The following is a 23,298-nucleotide window of genomic DNA, read 5'->3' as shown; positions in this document are numbered from 1 at the left end:
CCATTTGCCACCATCGCCATGCACAATGCCACGGGTTGCGACATCTGCTGGGAAGCGCAGGACACCATGCACAAGTTTCATCAAATGGTCTCTCTTGTCCTTCCCTGCGGGTACAAAGTTTTTTGTGCAAAGCTGAAGTTGCAACCTAGGGGCATGGTCGGCATTGTTGAAGCGGAGAGACACTGGGCTACCCGCGTGTGAAGTTATCAAGTAGCCCTGTGGTAGTTCACGCTCACAGTAGTGGCGCAGCAGGGGCAAGACTTTTGGAAGATGCTTCCCAAGAACAAGAAAGGGCCGGTTGTTCTGCAGCTTCTCACGGGACGCCTCGAAGACGATTCCGTTTCTCAGAGCGTCTACGGGCAAGTAATACTCCCGTCGACCACGGTTCCAATCGACATTGATTGTGAACATATGGCTCTGGCTCCGAGGCATCTGGCTGTAAAAGACAGGCACATCGAACGTCACGCAGTGCCGGAAGAGGTCGTGATTCTTGAACTGGAACTGCACAATCTTATTCTCCCTCCTGAAGTAGTGCAACGCTTCACTGCCGATAGTTTTGTTGACGCGGAACATCTGCTTCTGGAAGAGAAACGTTGGCAGTGAGCATGTCCCAGCCTGGCAACGACTTCTGTCCAGGAGGCAAGAGTGTGTCTCTGGGGGAGACTCGACCTCGTCGGCATTGAGTAGGTAGCTGTAGATATGCTCGCGAATCTCGGCCGGCAGGGGAAAGTTGACGACTGGTGGCCTTTTCTCATTCTCCTCCACAGCGGTCCTCAGCTTCGATGAGTAACTACACCCGCCTCTTGGCCGTGCGAAACTCACTTTTCTGGCAACATTGTTCTTGATTTTCGGTCTGAGGTTCGCTCGCGTGAGCTCGGGCCAGCGAGCTGCTTCGGAGAACCTGTCGGCATTTTGTTCGCAGAGATCGTCGGATCTCTGCTGCAAAGCGGTGCTGTCTTCATAGTCGACTCCTCTGGAGTACTCCTTCTCGGTCCACGAGCCTCGCATACCAGAGTACTGTGACTCGATTTTCGCTGGCTTATGCATCTTCATCTTGTTGGATTTCCCCATCTTGAACCAGTTGCAGATAAGTACTGTACAGTGCACGAAGTAAAGCCCCGAAAGACTTGTTGTTTTCAGTGTCCAGGTCCCGGATATGGCAATCAAGTCGAACAATGTAGCAAAGCTGATATTTTGTGAAATGAAATCGAGGTGGAAGACTTTGCTGTATTTAAAGGTCAAGAAATGCTCGTGCTTAGCTCTGAAACTTTTTTGCAAGATTCTTTGGGAGCCACGATCCAGTGGTACTCGAAGTGGCCTGATTTCGCCAAGACTCATGATCCATCACCAATGATTGATTCACTCCCACAGTCAAGTATGTGGGCTGTCGCAAGCCGGAAGTAGAAGCAGGGCGCCAGATGACCAATCACCAGAGAACCGAATCGTAATGATCAGTACTTCCACTGGAAACTGTAGGTCGTTATTACAAATGGGCTGAGTTGAAGATGTCTTGGCGCAGAAATAATGCAACTTCAGCATTAAACTCCAGGGGTCCATAGACCTGCTTGCCTGTCCAAGAAAATGCGTCGAACCTTTTCGAAATGGAAGCAACTAAAAAATCCTGATCGCCGCATGGTTTGAATTTTGAACAAGTAATGTCTTTTCTACACAGTAAGTATCTTTGACAGATCAGCTCTACTTACGTTCCAAGTCCTGTTCTGTGCCGATCTTCCACTCCATGCTATGCAAAGCCTTCCTGCAACCAATGACAGCTGCCCCTTCGAGAGAAAAGGTGTGAACACACCTACCCTCTCATAGTCTGCTTCTTGGTCTGCTTCCGCTGGGTCTTCTCCTTTTCCTTCTCCAAAAACTTCTTTTGCTCATCCGCGCTCATTCTGCTCAGCTTGCGATCTCGCTCCTCCTTCTTGAGCTTGTCGCTTGCCTCTCTTCTCTCGAGTGCTTTCTCCTCATCGTCAATCTTCTTGATCTTACGTACCTCCTCTTCACGCGTTTGGCGGACTTTGCGCAACGCTTCTGGGCGGAAGTGTGCGCCGGTCACGAGTTGGTCTGGGATGCGGAGGAAGTAGGTGAAGAGTTCTGTGGCTGCTGGGCCGGTGGAGAGGCGGGTGTGGAGTTCAACGCGCTTTTTGGGCACGAGTTCGTTGAGTCTGCGGGTACGTTAGCTGTGTCCAGGCTATCTTCATGAGGTGAATACGCACTTCTTTGGCGCATCGACAGGCATGTCCGACACAATCAGAGCCTCGAACTCATCACCAACAGCAGTTACGGCCTTGACAAGCTCTGGCGTGAGCAGAGCTTCAGTAATCTCGGCACCCTCCGACATGACCGTCGCCCACTGTGGCAGCTTGGGATGATCTTTCTGGGTGGCCAGGCTGACATCGAATCGATCATTGCGCAGCTGCCTCATCTTATCCTTGTGCACGACTGCCCAGACGAAGCCGTCATACGTGCTATCCTTGTGCTGCGAAGCTTGATTTTGCGCCTGAGCAGGAACCAAGCTCTTCTCCTTGCCATCGAAGGCATACGCAGTAGCTTCCAAACGCTCCATAGGAGCCTCAATGCTGTCCACAAAGAAAGAGGCTACGAGCTCCATGAACCAGATGAATGGGTTGTAGCGCTTGTACAGGGTGAGCTTGACGTCCAGGAATGCCACGTTCTGTCGTCCCGTGGCGTAGCTGATGTATTCATTCTTGCTCTTCTCTCTCCACAGCGAAGTTGGCTGACCATTCGCGCCTTTGGCACCGAAGCCCACTGCCGCGTATTCTGATTCCAGCTGTGGAAGATTTGACTCGGCCCATTGCGCCGCTCGCTTCTTGTTCGCGCGTGCTCCCCAGACGTTAACGAGAATGACGACTACAATGATGGGAAGGATGACAAGCTCCTGGTAGAAGTCGGCAATCGTCACGCGCTCCCACACGCGGTACCATTTCGTGTATGGTCGTCCTTGAAGACCTTGGCCGAAGTTCGAGAAGGTGCCTTTGGGCGTCGGTGAAGCGGCGGTCGCGTCGAAGGCGGAGGAAGCAGCATGACTTGGCGCTACGGGTGACGCTGCTGTCGCGAAGTCGGCGAAGTCTGGAGGCGGGCATGCTTAGTGGGAAGTGATATACGTATGCGCTGTGAGCTGTGAGGCACATACCATCGGCATCAACCGACGAGACGACGCTGGCCACGGAGGACTTGGCACCTCCCAGCACGCCTTGCAGGTTGTTGAGGAGGCCGGCCATGGCGGGGGAGAGGGCGGGGAGTGGTGATTGATATGAAACGCAGGCGGACAAGCAATGGCTCGATAATGCTGCTTGAGTCGTGGACTTGCGCAGAGAGGTCGGCAAGTCTCGGCGTTCGGCGTTCGACGCATTGGACTGCCGTGCCGCCATCCTTCACCTCATCTCGTCTCCACTCCTCCTCCGCCTCCTCTTTCCGCTTCCTCCCACCGCCGCCGCTCCGCTGCCAGAGTCCATCACCGCCGGTGCAGCGGAGTCCGCCGTTGTCCCATGTGCTCTTGCATCATCCGCGAGATGTATCGCATTTGCTGTGCGAGCAATCTACTCCCGTATCACACACTTCCCGTTTGGGTAATCAGCTTCGGCCGTCGTCATCCCTGCAGTGACACAGCATCGAGGCACCACTGTAGCTCTTTACTCCATTTCATCTCTTCACTTCCTATACCCTCTCTCTTTCTTCTACCAGCCTCACCGAACATCCACAGACACAATCTCGATAACAGCAGCACAGCGGAATGTCCCGACAGACCCCAAATCTCCCCACGCAGCGCAAGCCATGTGATCTGCCAAGCGAACAGTCATCGAAGTCCTTCTGGCACAGCGAACCCTCGTCACTCCTGCTCGGCCATCGCTCCACGAGGGACCTGCCCGAGACTGCCGACTTGGTTGTCGTTGGCAGTGGCATCAGCGGAGCCAGCATAGCCCATCACCTTCTCAACGATGGCGATACCGGTGGCCAAAAGCCCCATGTGGTGATGCTCGAGGCACGAGAGGCATGCTGGGGTGCTACAGGACGAGTGCGCTACCTCCCCTGCATCGTCTTCAGACGTTGTCCACCACTGATTCGGTCTCTTAGAATGGCGGTCATTGCCAACCAATCTTCTTCGAACACCCCAACAAGCCGGAAATTGGTCGCTTCGAGCTCGCCAACTTCCAAGCACTGGATAAGCTGATCAAGGAAAAGTCCATAGACTGCGAGTTCGTGGTCCAACCTGGTGTTCGCGGTATCTACTCGGAGCATCATCTTAAGACCACTGAACGCGCACTGGAGACCATTAAGACTACGGCACCTGACCTCTCGTCCATGATGCGAATGGTCACTTCCAAGAAGGAACTAGACGGGCTCCGACTGCCCACCGCGCTCGGTGCCGTTGTGACTGACGTGGCAGCCCGGATGTGGCCTTACAAGTTCGTCTGCCGGATCTTGGAGGATCTTCTGACATCTTCAGACCTGGACGGACTCTTCAACCTGCAGACACTGACTCCTGTGACTAAGATTCTCCCCTGCGATACTGGCGTAGACGTGCATACGGCACGCGGCACAATCCGGGCCTCCAAGGTCGTGCTTGCTACCAATGCCTATACTTCGCATCTCGTTCCTGCATTCTCGAACCTGATTGTCCCATGTCGAGGTCAAATGAGCAGTCTCATCCCATTTCCATCTGTTGCCGGAGAGAACAGACTCAAGACATCTTTCGGCTTCCTCGGCGACGGACTGGACGACTACCTCATCCAGCGTCCTTCCGATCGAGGAGAGCATCTGATGTTCGGCGGCGGCAGACAGCACGGTCCGTCTATCGGCGTCACAGATGACAGCGTCGTGGACCCAAAGACCGCTCATTACCTCCGCAGCCGGCTGATCGAAGCCTTTCAACTGCCAGAGAGTGAAGATGGGGCGTCACAGACCTACGAAATGGAAGCTACTCACGAGTGGTCAGGAGTCATGGGCTTCTCCCGGGACGACCTCCCTTGGGTTGGCAGAATTCCCAATGCAGCCCACACGTACATCTCTGCAGGCTTCACCGGCCACGGTATGCCAAACACCTGGTTGAGCGGCAAAGCACTTGCTCTTCTAGTGAGCGAGTCACTCACCCATAAGCGCAACGAAATCGAAAGCTTGCGTTTTATCATGCAAAAGACCGGCTTGCCCGATTCGTACCTTGCCAGCGAGGAGCGAATCAAAGCCGCTTTGCAACTCGAGGATGTAGAAGCGCGGGACTGGGCAGAGATGCAGCGAGGACGGGGAAGATTCGATCCAGAGTACCAAGCTCAATTGGAGCTGCTGGAGCAGCATTGTCTCAGTAGACTGGGCAGTGCCGTGAAAGAGCCACAGGTGCAGGTGGGTTCAAAATTTAACGACAAGTCGAATGTACGAATCCCTCCCCCTGTCACGAAATTTTGTGGTCAGACAGGGTCAGCTGATGGGAACGACGCACTCAGGGATTACCAGCTCCAGTTGGTGCTGCTCGACTGCCAGAACAAGAGACGGCTTCTGTGGGCAAAGCGTGAGCAAGCTTCCAGGGGCCAATTGAACGCGCAAGTTCCCGCTCCGCAAGTTCCTACTCCCACACAACTTTCCAAGCAGGCAGAGCTCTCGGGAATTGATTTTGATAATGCAATGAAAGAGTACAAAAAGCAAATGCGATTACTAGACCGACAAGATGGAATGGAACTTTTGACAGGATCACGAGAGCAAGAACCATTCGTCGATTCGAACACGCACGCTCAGAACATCACACAGCCTCTCAATCGAGCCGAGTGGGAACTTTTTCGAGGCCTGGCTGAGAGGAGAACTTCACGAGAACTGGCACTGGCTGAACCACGAGAGTCACACCTGGTTCTGGTAGAAAAGAACGAGCAAGGAAAGTTCGAGCTTCCGCATCTCTTCAAGCGGCAATTGCAGGTGCTGGAGAAACAGAGGAGGCATCTGCTTAAGAGGTGCGCACTAAAGCCAGATGCACCATGGACCTTGGAATATCTCGAATCGCACATTGAGATTCTAAATCTCCGGCCCAACACGGGCGCATCTTACGAGATCCAATGGGAGACGCCACTGCCCTCAAATCCTGTATTGGAGGACTTCCACAAGCAAGCGCAGGTCGTGAAGGATATGATCAGTAGAGGGCAGATGGCGCATTGTGAGGTCTTGTGAGGGTTTACGCCGCGCATGCCCAGCAACAAGAAGGATCGAGGAGCAATAAGCAGCATTTGTTAAGGGCAATGGCTGAGACTTACGAAACGATGTGGAGGCACCATGTGGAAACAGTGCGACTTGAGCTTGAACGAGAGCAGTAGACGCTTACTATTTGCTTCGCTTAGTTATCAGTCGAGCGTCAATGCATGACGAGGGACGAGAATCATGATGAGTTTCGGTATTGTCGAATCTGTCTTCTGTATCCCGCTTACCGATGCTTCGGCGTTACGGGAATCTGCTGGGTGATATCCGTAGTGTCCATTCAGTGAAGGACTGTTGAACAGGCCGTCATCTTCGTGCACAAGAAATCAATCGCCTCAGCTAGTGTTGCACTAGGATATGCCACCGCACTCCATATGGAAGGGTTCTAATTAGCACTGGTAGGATGATAGGAGTGAACAATAATCAGTCCATACAAAGTTTATCAATGTCAAGAATTGAACGACCTGCGACCACCCAGCCCGTCCATTTGTATGTCTCCCCCGTTATTACGCCTCTGCAAACTCCTCAAAACTCCTCACCGATACAATGCCTCGCCCGCCCATTTGTATGCGTCCTTCATTTCCACGCCCCTCAAGACTCCCTGAAGACTCCTCCCTGATACAATGCCCTCCATGCTCGGAATCGTCAAAAGTCCCATCTATGGCGGGCAAGTCAGAGTGCCTCTGTCGTACTTGCATGGCCCACTCTGAACGGCAATATTGATAAAACCTCCATCACCTTCCAAATGGAACGTACTTGGACCGCTCAGGTAGAAGCAGTCGTAACTAAATTCAGAGATTAGCTGTGGTATCACAGGACAACTCCACTTTGAAGAACACGTACTCAGTATGCAAATTACCCATCTTATAATCCAAGCTGATGCGATCACGAATCTTGCTTTCGTCATCGACAGAATAGCCCACATTAACGCAAACTGCAGCTTCCTTGGCATGAGCTTTACGGACCATAAGTTCGACTGTACGGGTGGTGAATTTTTCGCGGGCCTGGGATAAGCGGAAACAGGATCATCAGTATGTGCCTCTAATATGTTGGAGCATGGAGCACGAAGGCGTACATCATCCCAATTCCTCACGTCTTTGATCGTGCTGATCGCTTCGCGTGCGGCTGCTCCGACGAGACCTGAGACGACACCGGTGAGAATTGCCATGCCCACGACTGCTGGGGCGATGCGTTTCTCGACGTAGACGTCTACATCGGCTTCAGGCTCCGGCTTGGGATCGGCAACTGGGGAGGCGATGGCGAGGCCGGCAAGGAGAGTGGTGGAGAGGGTGAAGAATTTCATGTTGTTGGGTGAAAAGGGGTTGCTTGTGGTCAAAAGAGTGACTGAAGTTGGGAGTATGGGCTGGAGTGCTTGGTCGAAGTGATAGCGTTGTAATGATAGGATGGATGTTGACGGGCTTTGTTTGATCTTTATATGAATTGCGTGACTCCTCGACTGCTCTTCCGATACCAACATACCGACGCGGTAGCGCCATTGGCATGAGGACGTGTCCGTGATGGTCACTGCCTTGATTCAGAACCGAAATGAATCATCGGTGTCCGTAAAAGGAAGCTATCGTGCTCTGGGACAGGTGTAGATGGTGACTGTGGTGACATCCTATCTGTATGAACATGATCGATAATCACTAACCACAGCCTCTAATGAAAATTTAATTATGCGGGGTCACGTTAATTTTCATTAGAGGCTGTCGCTGGATTGTGCGAAAAATGGGGTTCGAAGTCCACCCGACCGTTTCGGATGCTAGAATAATACCCAAGACCACGTACTCGCTATCTAGGGCGATGACCACATTACGCCATCCTTCACCATTCCATTCGCGATATTGCAAAGCTCCAATCACGGCTCGAAGCTCAGCGCGATTGTTGGTTGGGACATACTCCTGGCCAGATGGACCTTCAAGTTCTAGGCGCATGGCCTCCTCACGCACGCCGGCGGAGGATGAGACGGGTTTGAAGACCCAGCCACATCCTGCTCGGCGTGTCTTGACATCTTCCTTGGAATTTTGATCCAAGCAGGAGCCATCCACGTAGATAAGCATTTCGCGGTCGTTGTCGCGACGAACGAAACGGTAGGCAGTCTCGTGGCATCGTATTGTTTTGTGCTCCGACTCCAGATGAGTGAAAAGCTCGATCGGTCTTATGTGACTCGCTGCTTCAAATTTGGCAGCTTTCCTGAGTGGTAGACCAGGAAGCGGGGCCGGCGAAGGCGGTGCAAGACCAAGCTCGACCATCTTGTTGTATCCGGCGCAGCGTCCGTCGAAGGTCTTGGGCGCATTGAGACTAGTAAGTACATTCGAGGGACATTCTGGCCACGCCATGCTGGCAGAGAAGTGTTGTCGAGAGTCGCTGAGCAGCGGCGATGGAAAAGATTCAGGTCAAAGGCGATGTACAGTGTCTACTCAGGAAATGTAGATGATTCCAAAATTATTTGTTTTCGTGCAGGAGCTGCTAGGCGGAAAGAACGGAGCCGGGACTTTCACGACGGCAGTGACAGCCTTGCAGTGAGCAGAGTTCGAAAGATGTGTACGCTGAGCATTGACAAAGTCGACAACGATGTTGGATCTCAGATAGCGACGATGAGAGAGGTCATCGTCGTGCGGTTCGTCCAACATCCGCTGCGTAGCAACGCGACCAATGCAGTGAACCGATGCTATCAACGTAGCTACCCGCCGGCAACCTTCATAGGCGAAATAGAAGTGTTACACATGACCTCCTCGTGCCACATTTCTGCACTCTCCCGCGTCCACTAGTGCCAACAACACATTTTAGCGTACGATTGACACGTCACGGAGGATTTCGGACAAGCAGAATGCGACGTGAGACGTTTCAGCTGTCTTAATTAGTGTTTGCAACTACTTCGAAGCGGTTGCGAGGAGCCCTCAGCTTCCATCAATAACCGGTTATGGAAAGCGAGACCATAGCACGTGCCAACATCAAGAGCATTTCAAAGCTCACCGGAGACCACGAGTTCTAGCATCTCTGCTTCTCAAATAATGCTAGCCTTTTCCACCTTGATCGGCTTGATTTCTTTCGGTATGAGTGTCGACAGAATCGATGGCAGCATGAGCTCCTCGGGATCCGTGAACAGGCGAAAGCGCACGGCCAAGCGTCCAAATCGCGGTGAAGCAGTGAATACAGCATAAGGCGCGGCCATGATGAGGCAAGCTGCCCAAAGCCAGCCCCAAAGTAGGGTTGAAAAGTCATGCTCTATGACCACCATCGCGGCAATGCAAGATAGACCGATCACTGTGTGAGGCCACAGCGCCTCGAGTGCAGATCGCCAGCTGAGGCCCAGACGATCACGGTTCTGCCCATCCCAGGAGATAGTCTTTCCCGTAAGCATCAATTTCACAAAAAAGTGAAAGACGGATACAGAGGTGATGGCAGCCAGCGGGAACAGAAGAAGTGCTTCAACTAGGACGCTCAAAATCCAGTTCAGAAAGCCTCCGTAGCGCGGCAAAGAGGTAAGTGCAACGTTCAAGTGCCCAGCGATCTTGCATCCATCGCCAATGACAGCCATGGTCAACTGCAGAGCAAGAAATCGTGCCTTCGTCTCAGCACTACTGCTTACTCCGCCAGAGAGAACATTAATGATAGTAGCAAAAGCCATCACAGCCTGAACGGCCTGCGTAAGATACGTGGCGAGTGTCTGACACGCGTGAAAGCGACTCAATGGATGCAGACCGGGCCTCGTAAGTAAGAACCAATATTGCATCGTCCCTTGGCACCATCGAAGTTCACGGCGTAGGTAGTCAATCAGGGTCGGTGGGTGAGTCTCGTAGCTCTGGGTCTCGCATGGAACGATGCGTACTTCGTATCCAGCACTCCGCATGAACATGGCTTCTATGAGGTCGTGGCTCAGGATGTGTCCTCCTAAAGGTGGTTTGCCCGGAAGCTTCGGCAACATACAGTGCTTGTGAAATGCCTTCGTCCGAATAATCGCATTATGGCCCCAGTAGAGGCCACAGTCGGCCGTCCACCAACTGTTACCAAGGTTGTACGTTTGCATGCTCTGTCTTATGCCAAACTGATAGAGACGTGTGAATGCACTTGCGGCGGGCATACCGTAGCACAGAGTCTGCATAATGCCAATTCGAGAGTGTTTCTCCATGCTAGAAACCATGCGCACCAGCAGATCACCAGCCATCGCGCTATCTTGGTCAAGCGGGACGAAAAAGTCATCGCCGCCGGAGTGATGGTCCAAGTAGTCTTTGAGGTTGCCAGCTTTCCACGTTACGTTCTCGCGGCGTCGCCGGTAGAATGGTGGCCTGGACATGCCTTTCGCAATCTCGTCACGGATCTGGACGAAGCCTTGCCCCTCCATTTTGGCGACATCATCTTGGCTAGTGTCGCTCAAGAGTACGAATCGGAAGTGTTGTACTTGCTTAGTGTCCTGTAGACTCTTATGCATAGCGTGCATGCGGTCGAACAAAGGCCCAGGATCTTCATTTCTCAGGAAGAAAACAAGTGCGGTCTTCGACGATATTTCGGGAAGCTCGCCTGTTCCTTTAAAGTACGGGTAGACGGAGTCCTCTGCATTGCCAAAGGCGAGAAGACAGAGCGTGATAACGGCATTCCAGAAATTGAGGACTGACCAAGGCACGCAGAAGAAGGTGCATGCCAGGATTAGGAGCTCGAGAGTGCTGATGCCGTCTGGTTCATAAAGTAGATAGAATTGCCAAAGAAGGAATGGCGTTGTGGCAATGTTCAGAGCGAGCACTAGCACACGCCGCTGCCATATTGGCATTCCTTTCGTATGTCTTGAGTTGCGGACTAAGCCCATCCTTTAAATTTTCTTGCTGGCAGTGCGGTTGGCGTGGAATGCGCCCATCTTCAGCGCCCTTGTCGTGGAGTTCTCGCATTGCAAGAGAGGTGCCTTATGAGAACTTTCTCTTGCGTTCAGGAGATCCGGCCCATCAGCCAGTGCACAAGGATCAAGATCTGCAGGAATCTCATCCTATCGCTGAGCCTTCTAGACCAATGCCTTAAGGTGCGAGTTGCATGGCCAGAGTCTCTGACTACAGTAAAGCTTCGTAGGCATCGTCGCCTAGGACATCGCCGAAGTTGCCGCACTACTAGTGCTTATGCTCCCTACTAACTTAGACGCTTAGGCACTCAAAGTCGCCGCTTACTCATGTAGACGTACAGTGAAGCATTAATTGCCATCGAAGGGCAGATCATTTCGCATCCAATGATCCACGTGTTCAAGTTTGCAGGCATCATAGCTGTAAAAGCAGTATCGTTTGTAGTCCGAAACCTTGGACGGCAAATGTGTATCTAGCACGTCGCTGGAGCTGTAGTGGCACTCCCCGAGGGACGCACTATTCACAAAGGTTAAGGTCCGTCGATCTAGTAAGCTCAGAATCGCCCAGGAAGTGCACTCTGTTGGGCGTAAGGAATATCGGATGCGAGAACAAACTGTGCAACATTGCTGCTCTTCGCGCTTGAACACGAGTCTCCCGAAATTTGGCCAACACGCGACTATCATGCGCGACCACGCGGGACCACCGGACATGGGACATTCGAACCTCCAACACCGAAGAGAATTGAGGAGTGACACACAGGCGATATCGATCACAAACAATATCCAGCCTTGATTTTGTCCTTCGGCACGCCGCCAGTCGATTCATCAGCATCGGGTGATGTGCTGCACAGTGCGTATGCCGTCTACGCGGCCATGCGTACCATCACCATCATAAGTAAGGCTTGCAAGTGACCAGAAGAAGAGTTCGACGCCCAGCTGCCTTGACCAGCGCGGTGGAGGATGGAGATGCACAGGTTTTGTCATCATCGTTCATCTTCGGCTTGCCAGCTCTTGTGAAATTTTTCATGGAAGTCCGGCTGCCAGTGCTACGCCGAGGACGCGACGATCACGGCCAACGGTTTTGAGGTGGAAGAGGTCTAGACTGACGCTGGCCTCTCATCCTTGTCATGCATCGAGACGGCACGGGACGATAATGGGCTGTTCACTAATCGGTGGTAGCTAGTCAACAAGCGACCTTGACTTCACCTCGTCGTGCAAGTATACCAGGCGTTCTTCAATTCTCAGTAGAGGACCAGGACGCAATCAGGCAGTAGTCTTTCTCTGGCGCTCGGGAATAAATCATCGACTCTTCAAGATCCGAACTCCAAGAGTAGAGCTGGATGTAGAGTGCAGTGTTGGAAGGTCGAGTTCCACTGCAAGTGATCATTCAGACCCATCGTGCTCTTACCGATCGAGAAGCATCGTAGGGAAATAGAGCCAACGACCTACTTGTCACAGCCAAAGCCGTCCTAGAAGTAGCAGCCCAGTCTCCAGGAATCAGCCCACCAGCGTGGCGTGCACTGATTATCCCGACAAGAGGCTCGCATCGACTTCTTGTTTCGTCCGGGTGCGTATCACCTCAGCGACTCCCTGACAACCCAAGAAGAACTCGAATGTCGTTTCCAGAGATCAAAGGTGAAGTCGACATTACCATCACTTTGGTCCTTGGCCAACAGCTTCTCCGCATTTTGGCAAGATCTCGACCCAAGAAGTCGACAGATCAAGCTTCCCAGTATCGACCAACCAGCTACCGCGAAATTGCCTCGAGCTTTCCAAACCAGCTTGAAACCGAACGCTCCCCTCTTTCAGGAAAGTGGGAGTGCCACGAGGCTCATTCAAAGTTTCAATGGCGCTCGTGTCAGGGTCTGGAAGTAGGATTCACCAGAGCATCCGGCCTCGCGGAAGCCGACTCGACTGCGGGGTATGGGACACTTGTGGCGGGCACCATAATAACGACCACTTCGAAGAGGAGATATATGGCTGTGACAACTCTGATCGAAGAGTTTACTTGGTCGTAAGATCTCAAGTTCGTCGAATTATAGTAATCGCTGCCGCCCGACTCGATTGCAAGCATGCCTCTCAGTAAACCCATCGACTTCAGCCAAGCCGTAGACTATGCCGCATTGAAAGACAAGAATGTGCTCCTCACAGGAGCAGCCAGCGGATTCGGAGCATCAGCTGCAAAGATGTTCGCACAGCATGGAGCCAATCTCGTACTGGCGGATTTGAACGAAGCAGGAGGTAAAGCAGTCGAGCAAGAGCTTGCCTCGTCTGGAGCAAAGTATGTCGATGAAGGATGCGCATCGTGTTCGAACAAGCATCTCTCAAGAATGATTGACTGACGATTGATGTCCAGTGTCAAGTTCGTACGAGTAGACGTAACTTCAGTCGAAGCACAAGTCAAACTCCTCCAAGAAGCATTAGCATTCTTCCCCCGAAACGAAGTCGACATCTATGTCCCCAACGCGGGCATCTTGGGCCCACCACTGGCAATTGCACCCGCAGACCCCGCAGGTTTGTCGAGTCTAACGTCTGTACCACAAGATCTGGCTGCGCCCGTCATCACGGTCAATCTCCACGCAGTTTACGTGGGCGCTATGCTTACGCTGCGATATGGCATGGGATTGCACAAGTCTGGAACGGCTCCTTCTCCGAAATCGATTGTCTTGCTTGACTCATTGGCAGGGTATTGTGGAGCGGAAGGATGCGTCAGCTATACGGCAGCGAAGTTTGGCGTGAGAGGTTTTATGCGAGGTTTGAGGAAGCATGCTGCCGCGGTGGGCGTGAGGGTTAATTCCGTTTGTCCATTTTATGTCGATGTGAGTTCGGTCGAGAATGTGGTTGGTGATGACTTGTTGATGCTGATGAATTTGTGTCCAGACGCCCATGACTGCCGCTCTTGTCCCGGCGTTACAGGCTGCTGGAATTCCTGTTGCAAGCATCGACCACGTGTTGGAGGCCATGGCAAGAGCTGCCACTGATGAGGCAGCTTGGGGTATGTGAGACCGTGAGCTACGCATGAGCTCTGTAACTGACTTCTTCGCTCCAGGCCGTGCTATCAGTGTGATGCCAGAAGGGCTGATGGATCTTGGTGATGATGCTGTGGGAAAACAGGTAACCAGAGCAAGCATGTCTCAATTTCATGACCCTCAGCTAATTCGTGTTCCAAGGCTGGTACAAATTTCTCAACGGCTGGTTTGGGTGAGCACTGGGCGGTACTCATTAATGGTCCTCTTTCGGATGAGATTCCGGCATGAGAGCGCCCGGACAAAGCTTGTGATTGTGGTGATTGCTGTTCCTCCAGCTGTTGAATGTACAGATCTTTCGCATTGATCTCGGTCCTCGCTTTCCGATCGTGTCTGCCAGGTGTGCGTGAAAACATGAGCAAGAAAGGTTGACTGACGTTGACAGGTCGTGAGGAGGCCAGGACAAGGTCCGGATCAAGTACGATTCTGTGGCGCGGACAGTATTTGCTCGTTCCAGCCCAGAGAACGACCAAGGTCGAAGCAGCCGTAACGATGCAAGATGGCGAGCCAGGTCGCGTGCAGTCTGCGCAACGTCAGCAGGTCCTGTGAAACGCAGACGACATGAAGCTCACGTAGGGGCGACGCCAGACTGGCAATGTGCGACTTCTTCCCTCGGACTCACCACCTCACAACCATCCCTTCAACACCACCTCCCTCCCATGCTGCGCCAAAACTGCACTCGCAATCGCCTCGTCTGTAGAATTTACACCATTTACCACTTCCGGTTCTCCCCTGAGACTGGTACCGGGGTGGTGCCTCACCGCCACCCGAGACAGCCTCTTTGTCTCAGTCGCAAGCCGCCGCAGGCCAGGCACAATTACTAGCCCCATCTGATCCTCCAGATCTGAGTCTCTGATGTTCTCTTCTCTGGAAGCACCTGCATGGTAATGGTGTGTTCGCAGAAATCGCTGGTAGTCGCTCGGCCGAGGCGGTAGGTCAAATAGGCTGTCGAGGACGAGGACTAATGTTCTGAGTCGTGGAAGTTGGTCGACGATGGAGGGAAGGTGGACAGAGCAATGAGAGATGTGCTCTGTTTTGGCTTCAAAGCGGTGATTTTGTCGCAGACTGCCGTATATGGGCCGGAAGGATATCTTGACATGAAGTTCGAGATGTCGAATGTTTAGTGCTAGGAGGGGATGGAGCTGGTCGGAGACACTGAATGCCATTGACGGGAGAAGAGCTGCAGACTTTCTGATCAGAATCGTGTTGATTTCGAAGTAGGTCTCAATCGCTGGAGGCAGGGTGTTTGGGATGGTTGAGGAGAGCCGGCGGGTGAGTGAAAGGCGTTTGATCAGGTTTTCGGTAAAGGTCGACTGGTCGAGGACGACATTCTGAAGTCTGCCTTGGCTAGAGGAGAATCGTGTGCAGGTAGATCGTTGCCGCGATTTCTTTGAAGCTGAGCCGCCGTTCAGGCTGTAGTTGGAAAAGGAAGGGGCGCCGGAGTGCATGTAGGTCCTGTATACCAAGTCTTGAATCTCAGAGAGATAGTCTGAAGCATCGTGCTGGGCGAAGTTTTCTGGGATGTTCGAGAGCCGAGTCGAGAGGCGCTCGAATGGCAAGTCCGGGCCATCGCTTTTGACACTTGATATACGAGGCTGGGATGTCCTTTCTGTTTGTCCTCCATATGATGGGATCCTTTCGGTGAGAGCCATGAGGGCAGCAGCTGCAAAGTCGCTTGCCACTGTAATAAGCCATGTGGCTCGTGCGCTGAGCTATGTAGCTTGTGCATTGTCAAGCTTCCATGATGGTTCATCTGTCGACGTTGCCTGATCCATGCTCGGCAGGCCTCGATTCCAGATATGACAACAAGGGCAAGACGCTCGCATTCGCCAGGCACCGGATGGCCTCATCATTGCGCATACGCGAGTCTCTTTCAAGCGCTCGCACAGCAATGTCATGCGAGCAACACAAAGTCAAAGCCGGATGCGGAGTGTCTGTGGAAAGGTAAGCTCAGAAAAGGAAGCCACTGCGGCGTTTGCGATCCGGAGTGGTATCCGCAAGTCAAGCATGCATGGGATGGCAGGCCAAGCTTGACCTCCTCATTCCATTTCCGGCCTGTGATCTTCAAAGAAGACGAACAGCTCCAGCTTCGATCGCTGCGAAACTTGTCACACATCTCCTGACCTGAGGACACAGGCTGGCATCATTACAAACCAATGTAGAATGATGGTTCCCGCAGCAGGTGAACTCGGAGATTGGGATGCCAAGCTGTCAAGCTGAAACAAAACTTTGAGCCAATATTGTTGGGGACATGCTCTCGTCTGCGCTCTGATCTGATCTAAGCGTGCTTTGCCCTCATTCTGCTGACGAGAGACCGGGCAGGGTGACGGATGTGGCCAGAACATGCCAACAATCCAAGTCTGTTTGCAAGGCTTGGCACCATCATACGCAATTTTCTTGTTACAGCCGCAATGGTCTCTCGGAAATGCTGTCGACGATGCATATCTGAACTTCGTGCCTCACCTTACGTCAAAAATTTCCCACGGGCTGCAGGAGGCCGATCGTTTGTTGATGGCACCGTGCTCGTCTCTCCGGCAAAAGAAAAGCTCGTTGTAGCAACCATGGCTTGTTAAGGCCGACACATGGTACCAGTAAGCCTCTCGCCCTTGAGGCGGAACTGTAGAGAGATGGTGGTGGTGGGAGTGGTCTGCTTAGTTAGCAGGAGAATGTCAGCATCGGACGTCGGTGATGGGACTCCTGGTCTAACCCAATTGAGAGCTCTCCCCACACCTGACGTAAACACATTCGGAGGACTTCACAGCAGCTCCCTCTGTGCTGAGAAATGGCATGTCACTAACGTCAAAGCCATCGAGCTCCGGCAAAGCTCCACGTAGCTGAGAGGGACTTTTTGCATGAGGTCAATCTACAGGCTGGTCGTGCTTCTTCTCCTCGCCTTCATGTTCCGCTCTCCCCTCTACCGCCTGCAGCAGACCGCGAACCATCTCATTCGATCCGCATCTCCTGCTGTGAGCACATTCACCACTAGACCATTCTCCGCCACTACATTGCGCAAGCAAAACGACGACGCCATGTCCGATCGACCCAACGGCACTATCGCCAAGAGCGGCCTCGAGCTGTTGACCTTTGGTACTCCAAATGGTAGGGATGAATACATCGAGAGGTGGCCGAGAAAAGCCGCTGACAGAGGCATACAGGCCACAAGGCGAGCATCATCTTGGAGGAGTTGAAAGAGGCGTATGGCAAGCCGGACTACGTCTTTCAGAGCATCCACATTGGCCAGAACATCCAGAAAGAGCCGTGGTTTACAGAGTATGGTCCGAACGGGCGCATTCCCGTGCTCATCGACCACGACAATGGTGATCTGGGCATCATGGAGGGTGCTGCCATTCTCACATACGTGACCCGTAACTTTGATCCCGACCACAAGCTGTCCTTCACCAAAGATCCCGAGCTCTCGCAATGTGAGCAGTGGGTGGCTTGGCAGCATGGTGGCTTGGGTCCCATGCAAGGACAGGCGAATCAGTGAGTCTGGAGGTAAAGGAAGGTGAACTTTCGGCGTACTGACTCCCACTGCAGCTTCTACCGCCTTGCCAAGGAACGCATTCCATACCCGACTCAGCGCTACGTTGGCGAGACAGAGCGCCTCTACGGAGTCCTCGATATCCGTCTCAAGGGCCGCGAGTACCTGGTTGGCGACAAGTATTCCATTGCCGACATCGCCAACTTCAGCTGGGTCAACGTCGCCTATATTGCTGGTGTCAACCTTGAGAACTTTCCCAACCTGTACAAGTGGTGGGAGAGGATCAATGCTCGACCTGCGGTCAAGCGCGGCGTGGCCATTCCTGAGGAGTCCAGCCTCACGAATGAAGCATATAAGAGGCGTCTGAAGGAGGAAGATGGGTTTAAAGAGAAGGAGGATGAGCTCAGAAACCTGCTCAAGAAGGCGCAGGAGCAGTATGAATACAAGTTCTCATCTCCTTGAGCTGAATCAGCATAATATATCGACAGGACATGCAAACATACACTCATGAGCCAGGTGCTTCTACACCACTAATCTCCGCCAACTGAGCAAACAATTTCTCCTGTGCTTCCACCTCCTTCGCCGCAGGCATAACTCTCCTCCCCTTCTTCGCCGCCGGACCAAAATACTCTCCCGTACAACCCACTCCCTCCGCCAAAGCCACGTAAGTCTGCACACTCTCCTCAATCGAATCTGGCGCACTACCTCCTCCCATCTTCGTCGGCACCCAACCAGGATCCAACACATTACACTCCTCCACTCCCTCCTCGTTCTTCAACTTCCTCGCAAACCCATACGCCAGCATAATATCATGTAACTTACTATCCCCATACCCACAGTGCTTCAAATTCTTCAACGTCGAATCCCCACCCGCATGCATCTGCGATCCAATAAAAACATGTCTCTTCGCACTTCCTTTCACCAGACTCGTAATCACATATGGCGCCAAAGTATTCGTCGCAAATAACAGACCGTAATCAGCATTTGGTGCTGTTTTACCAGTAGTGCCATGCATTGCTCCCGCATTGTGGATAATTGCATCCCATGGTGCGGCGGCTTTGATTTCTGATGCGAGATGCTTGACTTCATTAAGATCGGAGAGGTTTGCTACGAAACAGGACTTTGCTTCTGGGCAGTTATTCTTTGCGTCTTGCGCTCGTGCTGCTGAGCGGGCGTGCAGGTGGACTTCGTGGCCGCGGGAGGCGAGGGCTTGGGCGGAGAGGAGGCCGAGGCCTTCTGCTGAGCCGGTGATGAGGATTCGGAGTGGCATTTCTCGGGGATTGTAGGTTTTGCGGTTCACGGATTTGAGGTTCTGAGGTCGACGGAGGAGGTTGGACAGGTTTGTACTTTTGGGCATATACGTTTTGGTTGATCGATGAACTGATCACTATTCACAGCGTACCTAGGCAGTTACGTCAGCGTGTGGATTTCTCGAACTAGCCAGTCTAAACTCCGTAAAGTCCTTTCGGAAAGGACCGACTCCACCTCCTACACTCTCGAAGCATGGCTTCGCTGTTCGCTATTGTATTGATCCCATCTCATACGTTACACTGTCGATATATGGAGGGAACATCAGGCCTATGTCCGAGAAATCGTCACTCCGAGTTCATTGCACATGCAGATCGGTGGAGATTGGCAGTCTGGAATGAGCATCTACGAGTACTGACATCGACAGGAGCGAAACTCAAGACTAAGAATCTGCATGGCCAGGCAACCCTCCTCAGTCGCCTAGTCCAGGTCGCTGTCTGTCTGTGATGGATCTGCACTTTGCTCATGAGCTTGTTCAAGAGCGGACAGGTCTCCGATAGAACTGCGACCAGCTTCCTGCCGTTCTGTCGACACCACATCCCGGACATTTGTATTGACCCGCTGTAAACGGCGGCCATTTTAATGCAAACTCCATGCCACAGCCGTACGTTGGGCAGTCGTAGACCAGATGCTGCCACGCATCCGTGACTTGCTTCTGTTCCTGCTCTTCATCATCGATTCGGAATTTTTCCTTCAAGAGAGCGGCCGCGAACGGTGGCACCGTTGCAGCGAAGTCCTGGAACTCGCCGTTGGAGAAAAGTTCCTTGCCGTGTTCCATCACGCATGCGATGAGGCGGGCACGAAACGGTGCCATGAGATCCGTTTTGTCTGCAAATGCCTGCGTCAGAGTTAGTCGAGGGGTCTTTCAGCGGGCTTCCAAGCTCTCTCGCAGTTCAGCCACGCGTAGGCTTAAAGCTACATGGGCGGAGTACTTACCATTTCGATGGTCTCCAGAAAACCTGGCGCATTGTGTGCGTGGCCTTTCAAGCAGGCTTCGAACTTGGCCGTGGCCAAGTCTGCCAATCTCTTGAGACCAAACTGGTCTCCAATTTTGTGCACTTGCACTGTCATCGCCAATTGCTTCCATTCTCCGTCATCATCGGTAGCGTGGATGGAGTCATCGAGGTCGTCCGTGTAAAGATATCTGATCATGGCTGCGACTGCGTTCGGGTGGTTGTCTTTGAGATCGACGGTGTCGGTCTTCGACTCCTAAGAGCTTGTCAGCCTGTCTTCTCGAAAAGCACCTCCAGTCTGCCGTACCGCGAACCGACCATCGACAGCCTTTTCGAAAAATGTGCATCGAGTGCAGACGATATTCTTGTGGACGCGCCACTTCCGTTGCCCGCAGGTGACTGTCAGATCTGCGTAGCGACCGTCGCCAAGCAGGTCTTTGAGAGTGTCCGTGACTGCAGGCGCTATGCGTTCAGCCATGGCGTGCACGATAGCCAGCCGCTTGTGCTGTCGGCTTTCGGTGTGTTCGAGGTCGGGCGGTGAAAGATCAGCCTCGCGTGTTGTTGTGGTCCAAATGGCGTTTCATTTCCAGCTAACTGAGCAGACCAGAAGCTTCTCGAACGTACCCCAGACTGCATCTTCGTCAGGCTACGCGGGCTCGGATGCAGGTTGCGCAAACAGAGGTTGCAGTGCACGGACGCACCTCACTTCAACATCTTCGTGCAGGATCAGGGTTTGATATGGACGATTGACTCTGTCTTCGGCTCGACTTCTTGAAGCACAACGCAGATACCACTGGATGCTACAATAATGCTTTCATCCAGGTCCCTCGCCAATCTCCGCAAGGAATTTGGCACGCATAATCTAGGTAATTGAAGCAGACAGCTCGGGCTGCGATCTTCAGAACGCTTCAAGAGGTCCCCTCTAGTCCGCCCCCACACATGCCATCAGCAGCTGAACGATCTGAGTCTTGCAAAGCTCGACGAGCTTGCCTTCCTGCTTTGATGCAACATGGGGAGTTTAATCTTCAATGAAGCTCGCCGGATCAGAGTTTAACGGCAAGGGCTTCTATCTCTAGCAACTTGAGATCATCCTTGCATGTATGCAACACCATTTATATACATCGTTGCAACTGCCGTGGAAACTCGGGTGGTCAACAACCATGGGCGCGGACCTTGACAGTCTATGCATCTCATGGCATGGATGAAGCCCTACTTCATTTTGTGATGCTTTCGAGCTAATGAAATGCAGATCGATTGTCCTACGGCCATAACTCAGTCCACATGAATACGACGGAAGACAAAACCGTCTTGATTATCACACGCTGCCAGCTGCCTCGTGTTCAGTCAGTCTCATCGGCTCGTAGACATCTCGTACGAAAGCTAGTGACGCCTTCTGTCGGCTTGGCAGTGTTCGCTAATCCTTCGCTGTTCCATTCGTAGGCATCCCATTTAACGCCGTTTCAGGAACCTTCTCTCCCAACAGCAGAGCCTGAGCTCTCGAAAATCTCATCCTTCCAAAGTTCGCGGTAGATCTTGTCGAAGGGTGCGAGGGGTTATCTGCACGTTATTCGGTGCAAGTGGCCACTTGGATGAGATACGGGCGTTAGCAGTGGACACGGAGGATGGGTTGGCATCAGCACAGTCAGCTTCCGGGAGTTCGGAGCAGAGAAGCAGGTGATGTTCGACCGTCCACCCAGAATAAGTGGCCAGAATACCGGCCTGAATCCGGATTTCTGCTGTACTGCATCACTATGATCACCACTTACTGGGGAGGCAATGGTGAGCTCACGGCCTGTAATAATACACGCCTGCGAAGCAGGTTTCCAAGAGAACCAACAAAGCAACGGAAATGCTTGGGCCCAGGGCCAAAGACTTCCGTTCTGATGAACTTCCGGCCACAAGAATCATTATCGAACAGGGAAAGGCGGTAGCCGAACCTTTGCATGGTGAGACCAAGCCTGCAGATGGTCCAGCGCATGAGCTCTAGTTACTTGATGACTCATGCGGTACTTGAACGATTCCCACGGGAGTTCACGAAACGAGGGACTCTTTTAAGCTGGACCTGAACGTTTGGAAGCCACATACGAAGAGTTCCCTGTTTGATCGGATGGCTTGATCCTGGCAGCAAAGCAGCCCTTGCCGTTTTGGTCAAGATCAAAGAGCTCACTGTCGCTGTCGTCGAGCTTCGATTATTGGATGTTGTTGCTATTATCGTTGCCCCAGAGTGGACGCAAAGCTGATGTGTCCGGTGAGGGTTTAGTGGTGATCAAGGTAACGATGCATCTCACTCACCTCAATCATACCCGTCAAATTCAGAGCTCCACTAATTCCCGCCAGATTTGTCCATTGCATCTCCTTGCATCGAGACCAGATCCTCTCCATGCAGCTAAAGGATATGGAACCGCTGTTGATCCCGTGTCGCTCTCATCCATACTAAACTTCTTGCTACTTGCAGCCCAACTATCGCATTGGCTGGCTCGCCGAACTCACCCAAACAGTACTAGCATAAGTGGGCTTCATAGACACTACAGAGATGTATAAAACCCATCCATCTGCTCTGCTTCGTCTGCTATCAATCGCACCACCTGGTACTCGAACGCAAACAATTACGACTACTACTTTACTCCCAAGTTTTAGACCGAGATTCAGCCACCATGAAGGTCATCTATCCTCTTTTCGCCCTCCTAGGACTCTCCGTACGCCTCCTACTATCGAATCGACCAAAATCTGTCCCCTAACATTCATTACTACAGATGGCCTTCCGCTCGAAGAACAATTGTTGCTTCAAGGACAGTCTCGCCAAGGACAAACATGTCAGCCACACAGAACACTCCTCGCTTGTTGACCTCCCGCTTACATGAGATCAGAAAGGTGATGGACTCATCTGCACGGATGAGGTCAGAAAAGAATGCAAAAATGCAGATTGCTGCTCAAACACCCGACGACTTGTTAGAACGGGAAGAGTTACTGTATTGAGATACGTCGGTGTGCCCTGTTAGATGAGCACATCGAAGCGGTTACAGGCGGGCTCTGAACTTGTAATCAATGGGAGAGGTTCTCAATACGTAGAATGTCAATGTCGTGCTGTTTTTCCCTCTCCATCATACGTTCGCCTACTGCCAATCTGACATGAGCACCTATTCCGTTGATCGTTCTGAGGGCACTTCACAAGTCACGCAGAGCCCGTATATCATATCCTACGATTCAAAACGCGTCGATAATATGGAAGTGCCGTGCTTGATGTTAAAATCAGCCATTCAGGGGCTTTACTGCCCGACCAACTAGGTAGGTCGATGACCATAAGTCCGCACCGAGATCCGCAAGTTGTAGTCAAGTATGTTCAACTTCAATCCAAAAGCAGATCCACGAGCTGGACGATGACCTGCCTCCTTCTCAGGCTCCTTCGGAAAAAGGAAGTCGCGCACCACCTTACCTTCTACCTTACTACTACCTTCCTTCCACACCTCCCGACACCCTTTCTCCGAAGTATCTAGAACACCAAACAGC

The 23,298-nt window shown here is 52.4% G+C and overlaps 11 protein-coding genes across 11 annotated transcripts; 3 read left to right on the top strand and 8 right to left on the bottom strand.

Moving 5' to 3' along the window:
- Positions 1-187: 187 nt before the first annotated feature.
- On the bottom strand, positions 188-1,071 carry RHO25_009404 (uncharacterized protein; the record flags this gene model as incomplete). The annotated part of the gene is made up of 2 exons (XM_065603184.1): positions 188-216; positions 237-1,071. 2 exons carry the CDS (start codon positions 1,069-1,071, stop codon positions 188-190), a joined length of 864 nt encoding a protein of 287 aa, XP_065459256.1.
- Positions 1,072-1,804: 733 nt separating this feature from the next.
- On the bottom strand, positions 1,805-3,245 carry RHO25_009403 (uncharacterized protein; the record flags this gene model as incomplete). Its single annotated transcript, XM_023600939.2, has 3 exons — positions 1,805-2,168; positions 2,220-3,093; positions 3,158-3,245. 3 exons carry the CDS (start codon positions 3,243-3,245, stop codon positions 1,805-1,807), a joined length of 1,326 nt encoding a protein of 441 aa, XP_023453305.1.
- Positions 3,246-3,757: 512 nt separating this feature from the next.
- Positions 3,758-6,174, top strand: RHO25_009402 (uncharacterized protein; the record flags this gene model as incomplete). The annotated part of the gene is made up of 2 exons (XM_023600938.2): positions 3,758-4,039; positions 4,099-6,174. 2 exons carry the CDS (start codon positions 3,758-3,760, stop codon positions 6,172-6,174), a joined length of 2,358 nt encoding a protein of 785 aa, XP_023453304.1.
- A 682-nt stretch (positions 6,175-6,856) lies between these two features.
- Positions 6,857-7,501, bottom strand: RHO25_009401 (uncharacterized protein; the record flags this gene model as incomplete). The annotated part of the gene is made up of 3 exons (XM_023600937.1): positions 6,857-6,983; positions 7,042-7,202; positions 7,274-7,501. 3 exons carry the CDS (start codon positions 7,499-7,501, stop codon positions 6,857-6,859), a joined length of 516 nt encoding a protein of 171 aa, XP_023453313.1.
- A 367-nt stretch (positions 7,502-7,868) lies between these two features.
- On the bottom strand, positions 7,869-8,537 carry RHO25_009400 (uncharacterized protein; the record flags this gene model as incomplete). Its single annotated transcript, XM_065603183.1, has 1 exon — positions 7,869-8,537. The coding sequence occupies one exon, from the start codon at positions 8,535-8,537 to the stop codon at positions 7,869-7,871; it is 669 nt and encodes a 222-aa protein (XP_065459255.1).
- Positions 8,538-9,205: 668 nt separating this feature from the next.
- On the bottom strand, positions 9,206-10,966 carry RHO25_009399 (uncharacterized protein; the record flags this gene model as incomplete). The annotated part of the gene is made up of 1 exon (XM_023600936.2): positions 9,206-10,966. One exon carries the CDS (start codon positions 10,964-10,966, stop codon positions 9,206-9,208), a length of 1,761 nt encoding a protein of 586 aa, XP_023453312.2.
- Positions 10,967-13,095: 2,129 nt separating this feature from the next.
- Positions 13,096-14,280, top strand: RHO25_009398 (uncharacterized protein; the record flags this gene model as incomplete). Its single annotated transcript, XM_023600935.1, has 5 exons — positions 13,096-13,304; positions 13,380-13,842; positions 13,904-14,018; positions 14,073-14,137; positions 14,194-14,280. 5 exons carry the CDS (start codon positions 13,096-13,098, stop codon positions 14,278-14,280), a joined length of 939 nt encoding a protein of 312 aa, XP_023453311.1.
- Positions 14,281-14,675: 395 nt separating this feature from the next.
- Positions 14,676-15,701, bottom strand: RHO25_009397 (uncharacterized protein; the record flags this gene model as incomplete). The annotated part of the gene is made up of 1 exon (XM_023600934.1): positions 14,676-15,701. One exon carries the CDS (start codon positions 15,699-15,701, stop codon positions 14,676-14,678), a length of 1,026 nt encoding a protein of 341 aa, XP_023453310.1.
- A 1,200-nt stretch (positions 15,702-16,901) lies between these two features.
- On the top strand, positions 16,902-17,992 carry RHO25_009396 (uncharacterized protein; the record flags this gene model as incomplete). The annotated part of the gene is made up of 3 exons (XM_023600933.2): positions 16,902-17,148; positions 17,205-17,532; positions 17,587-17,992. 3 exons carry the CDS (start codon positions 16,902-16,904, stop codon positions 17,990-17,992), a joined length of 981 nt encoding a protein of 326 aa, XP_023453309.1.
- Positions 17,993-18,035: 43 nt separating this feature from the next.
- On the bottom strand, positions 18,036-18,887 carry RHO25_009395 (uncharacterized protein; the record flags this gene model as incomplete). The annotated part of the gene is made up of 1 exon (XM_023600932.2): positions 18,036-18,887. The coding sequence occupies one exon, from the start codon at positions 18,885-18,887 to the stop codon at positions 18,036-18,038; it is 852 nt and encodes a 283-aa protein (XP_023453308.1).
- Positions 18,888-19,313: 426 nt separating this feature from the next.
- Positions 19,314-20,269, bottom strand: RHO25_009394 (uncharacterized protein; the record flags this gene model as incomplete). The annotated part of the gene is made up of 3 exons (XM_023600931.1): positions 19,314-19,676; positions 19,775-20,047; positions 20,099-20,269. The coding sequence occupies 3 exons, from the start codon at positions 20,267-20,269 to the stop codon at positions 19,314-19,316; spliced, it is 807 nt and encodes a 268-aa protein (XP_023453307.1).
- Positions 20,270-23,298: the final 3,029 nt, after the last annotated feature.

The sequence above is a fragment of the Cercospora beticola genome, chromosome 6 (genome assembly GCF_033473495.1).
Source record: "Cercospora beticola chromosome 6, complete sequence".
Taxonomy (NCBI): Eukaryota; Fungi; Ascomycota; class Dothideomycetes; order Mycosphaerellales; family Mycosphaerellaceae; genus Cercospora; species Cercospora beticola.
The sequence above is the reverse complement of the archived record's forward strand: the minus strand, read 5'-3'. Positions and strand labels throughout refer to the sequence as shown.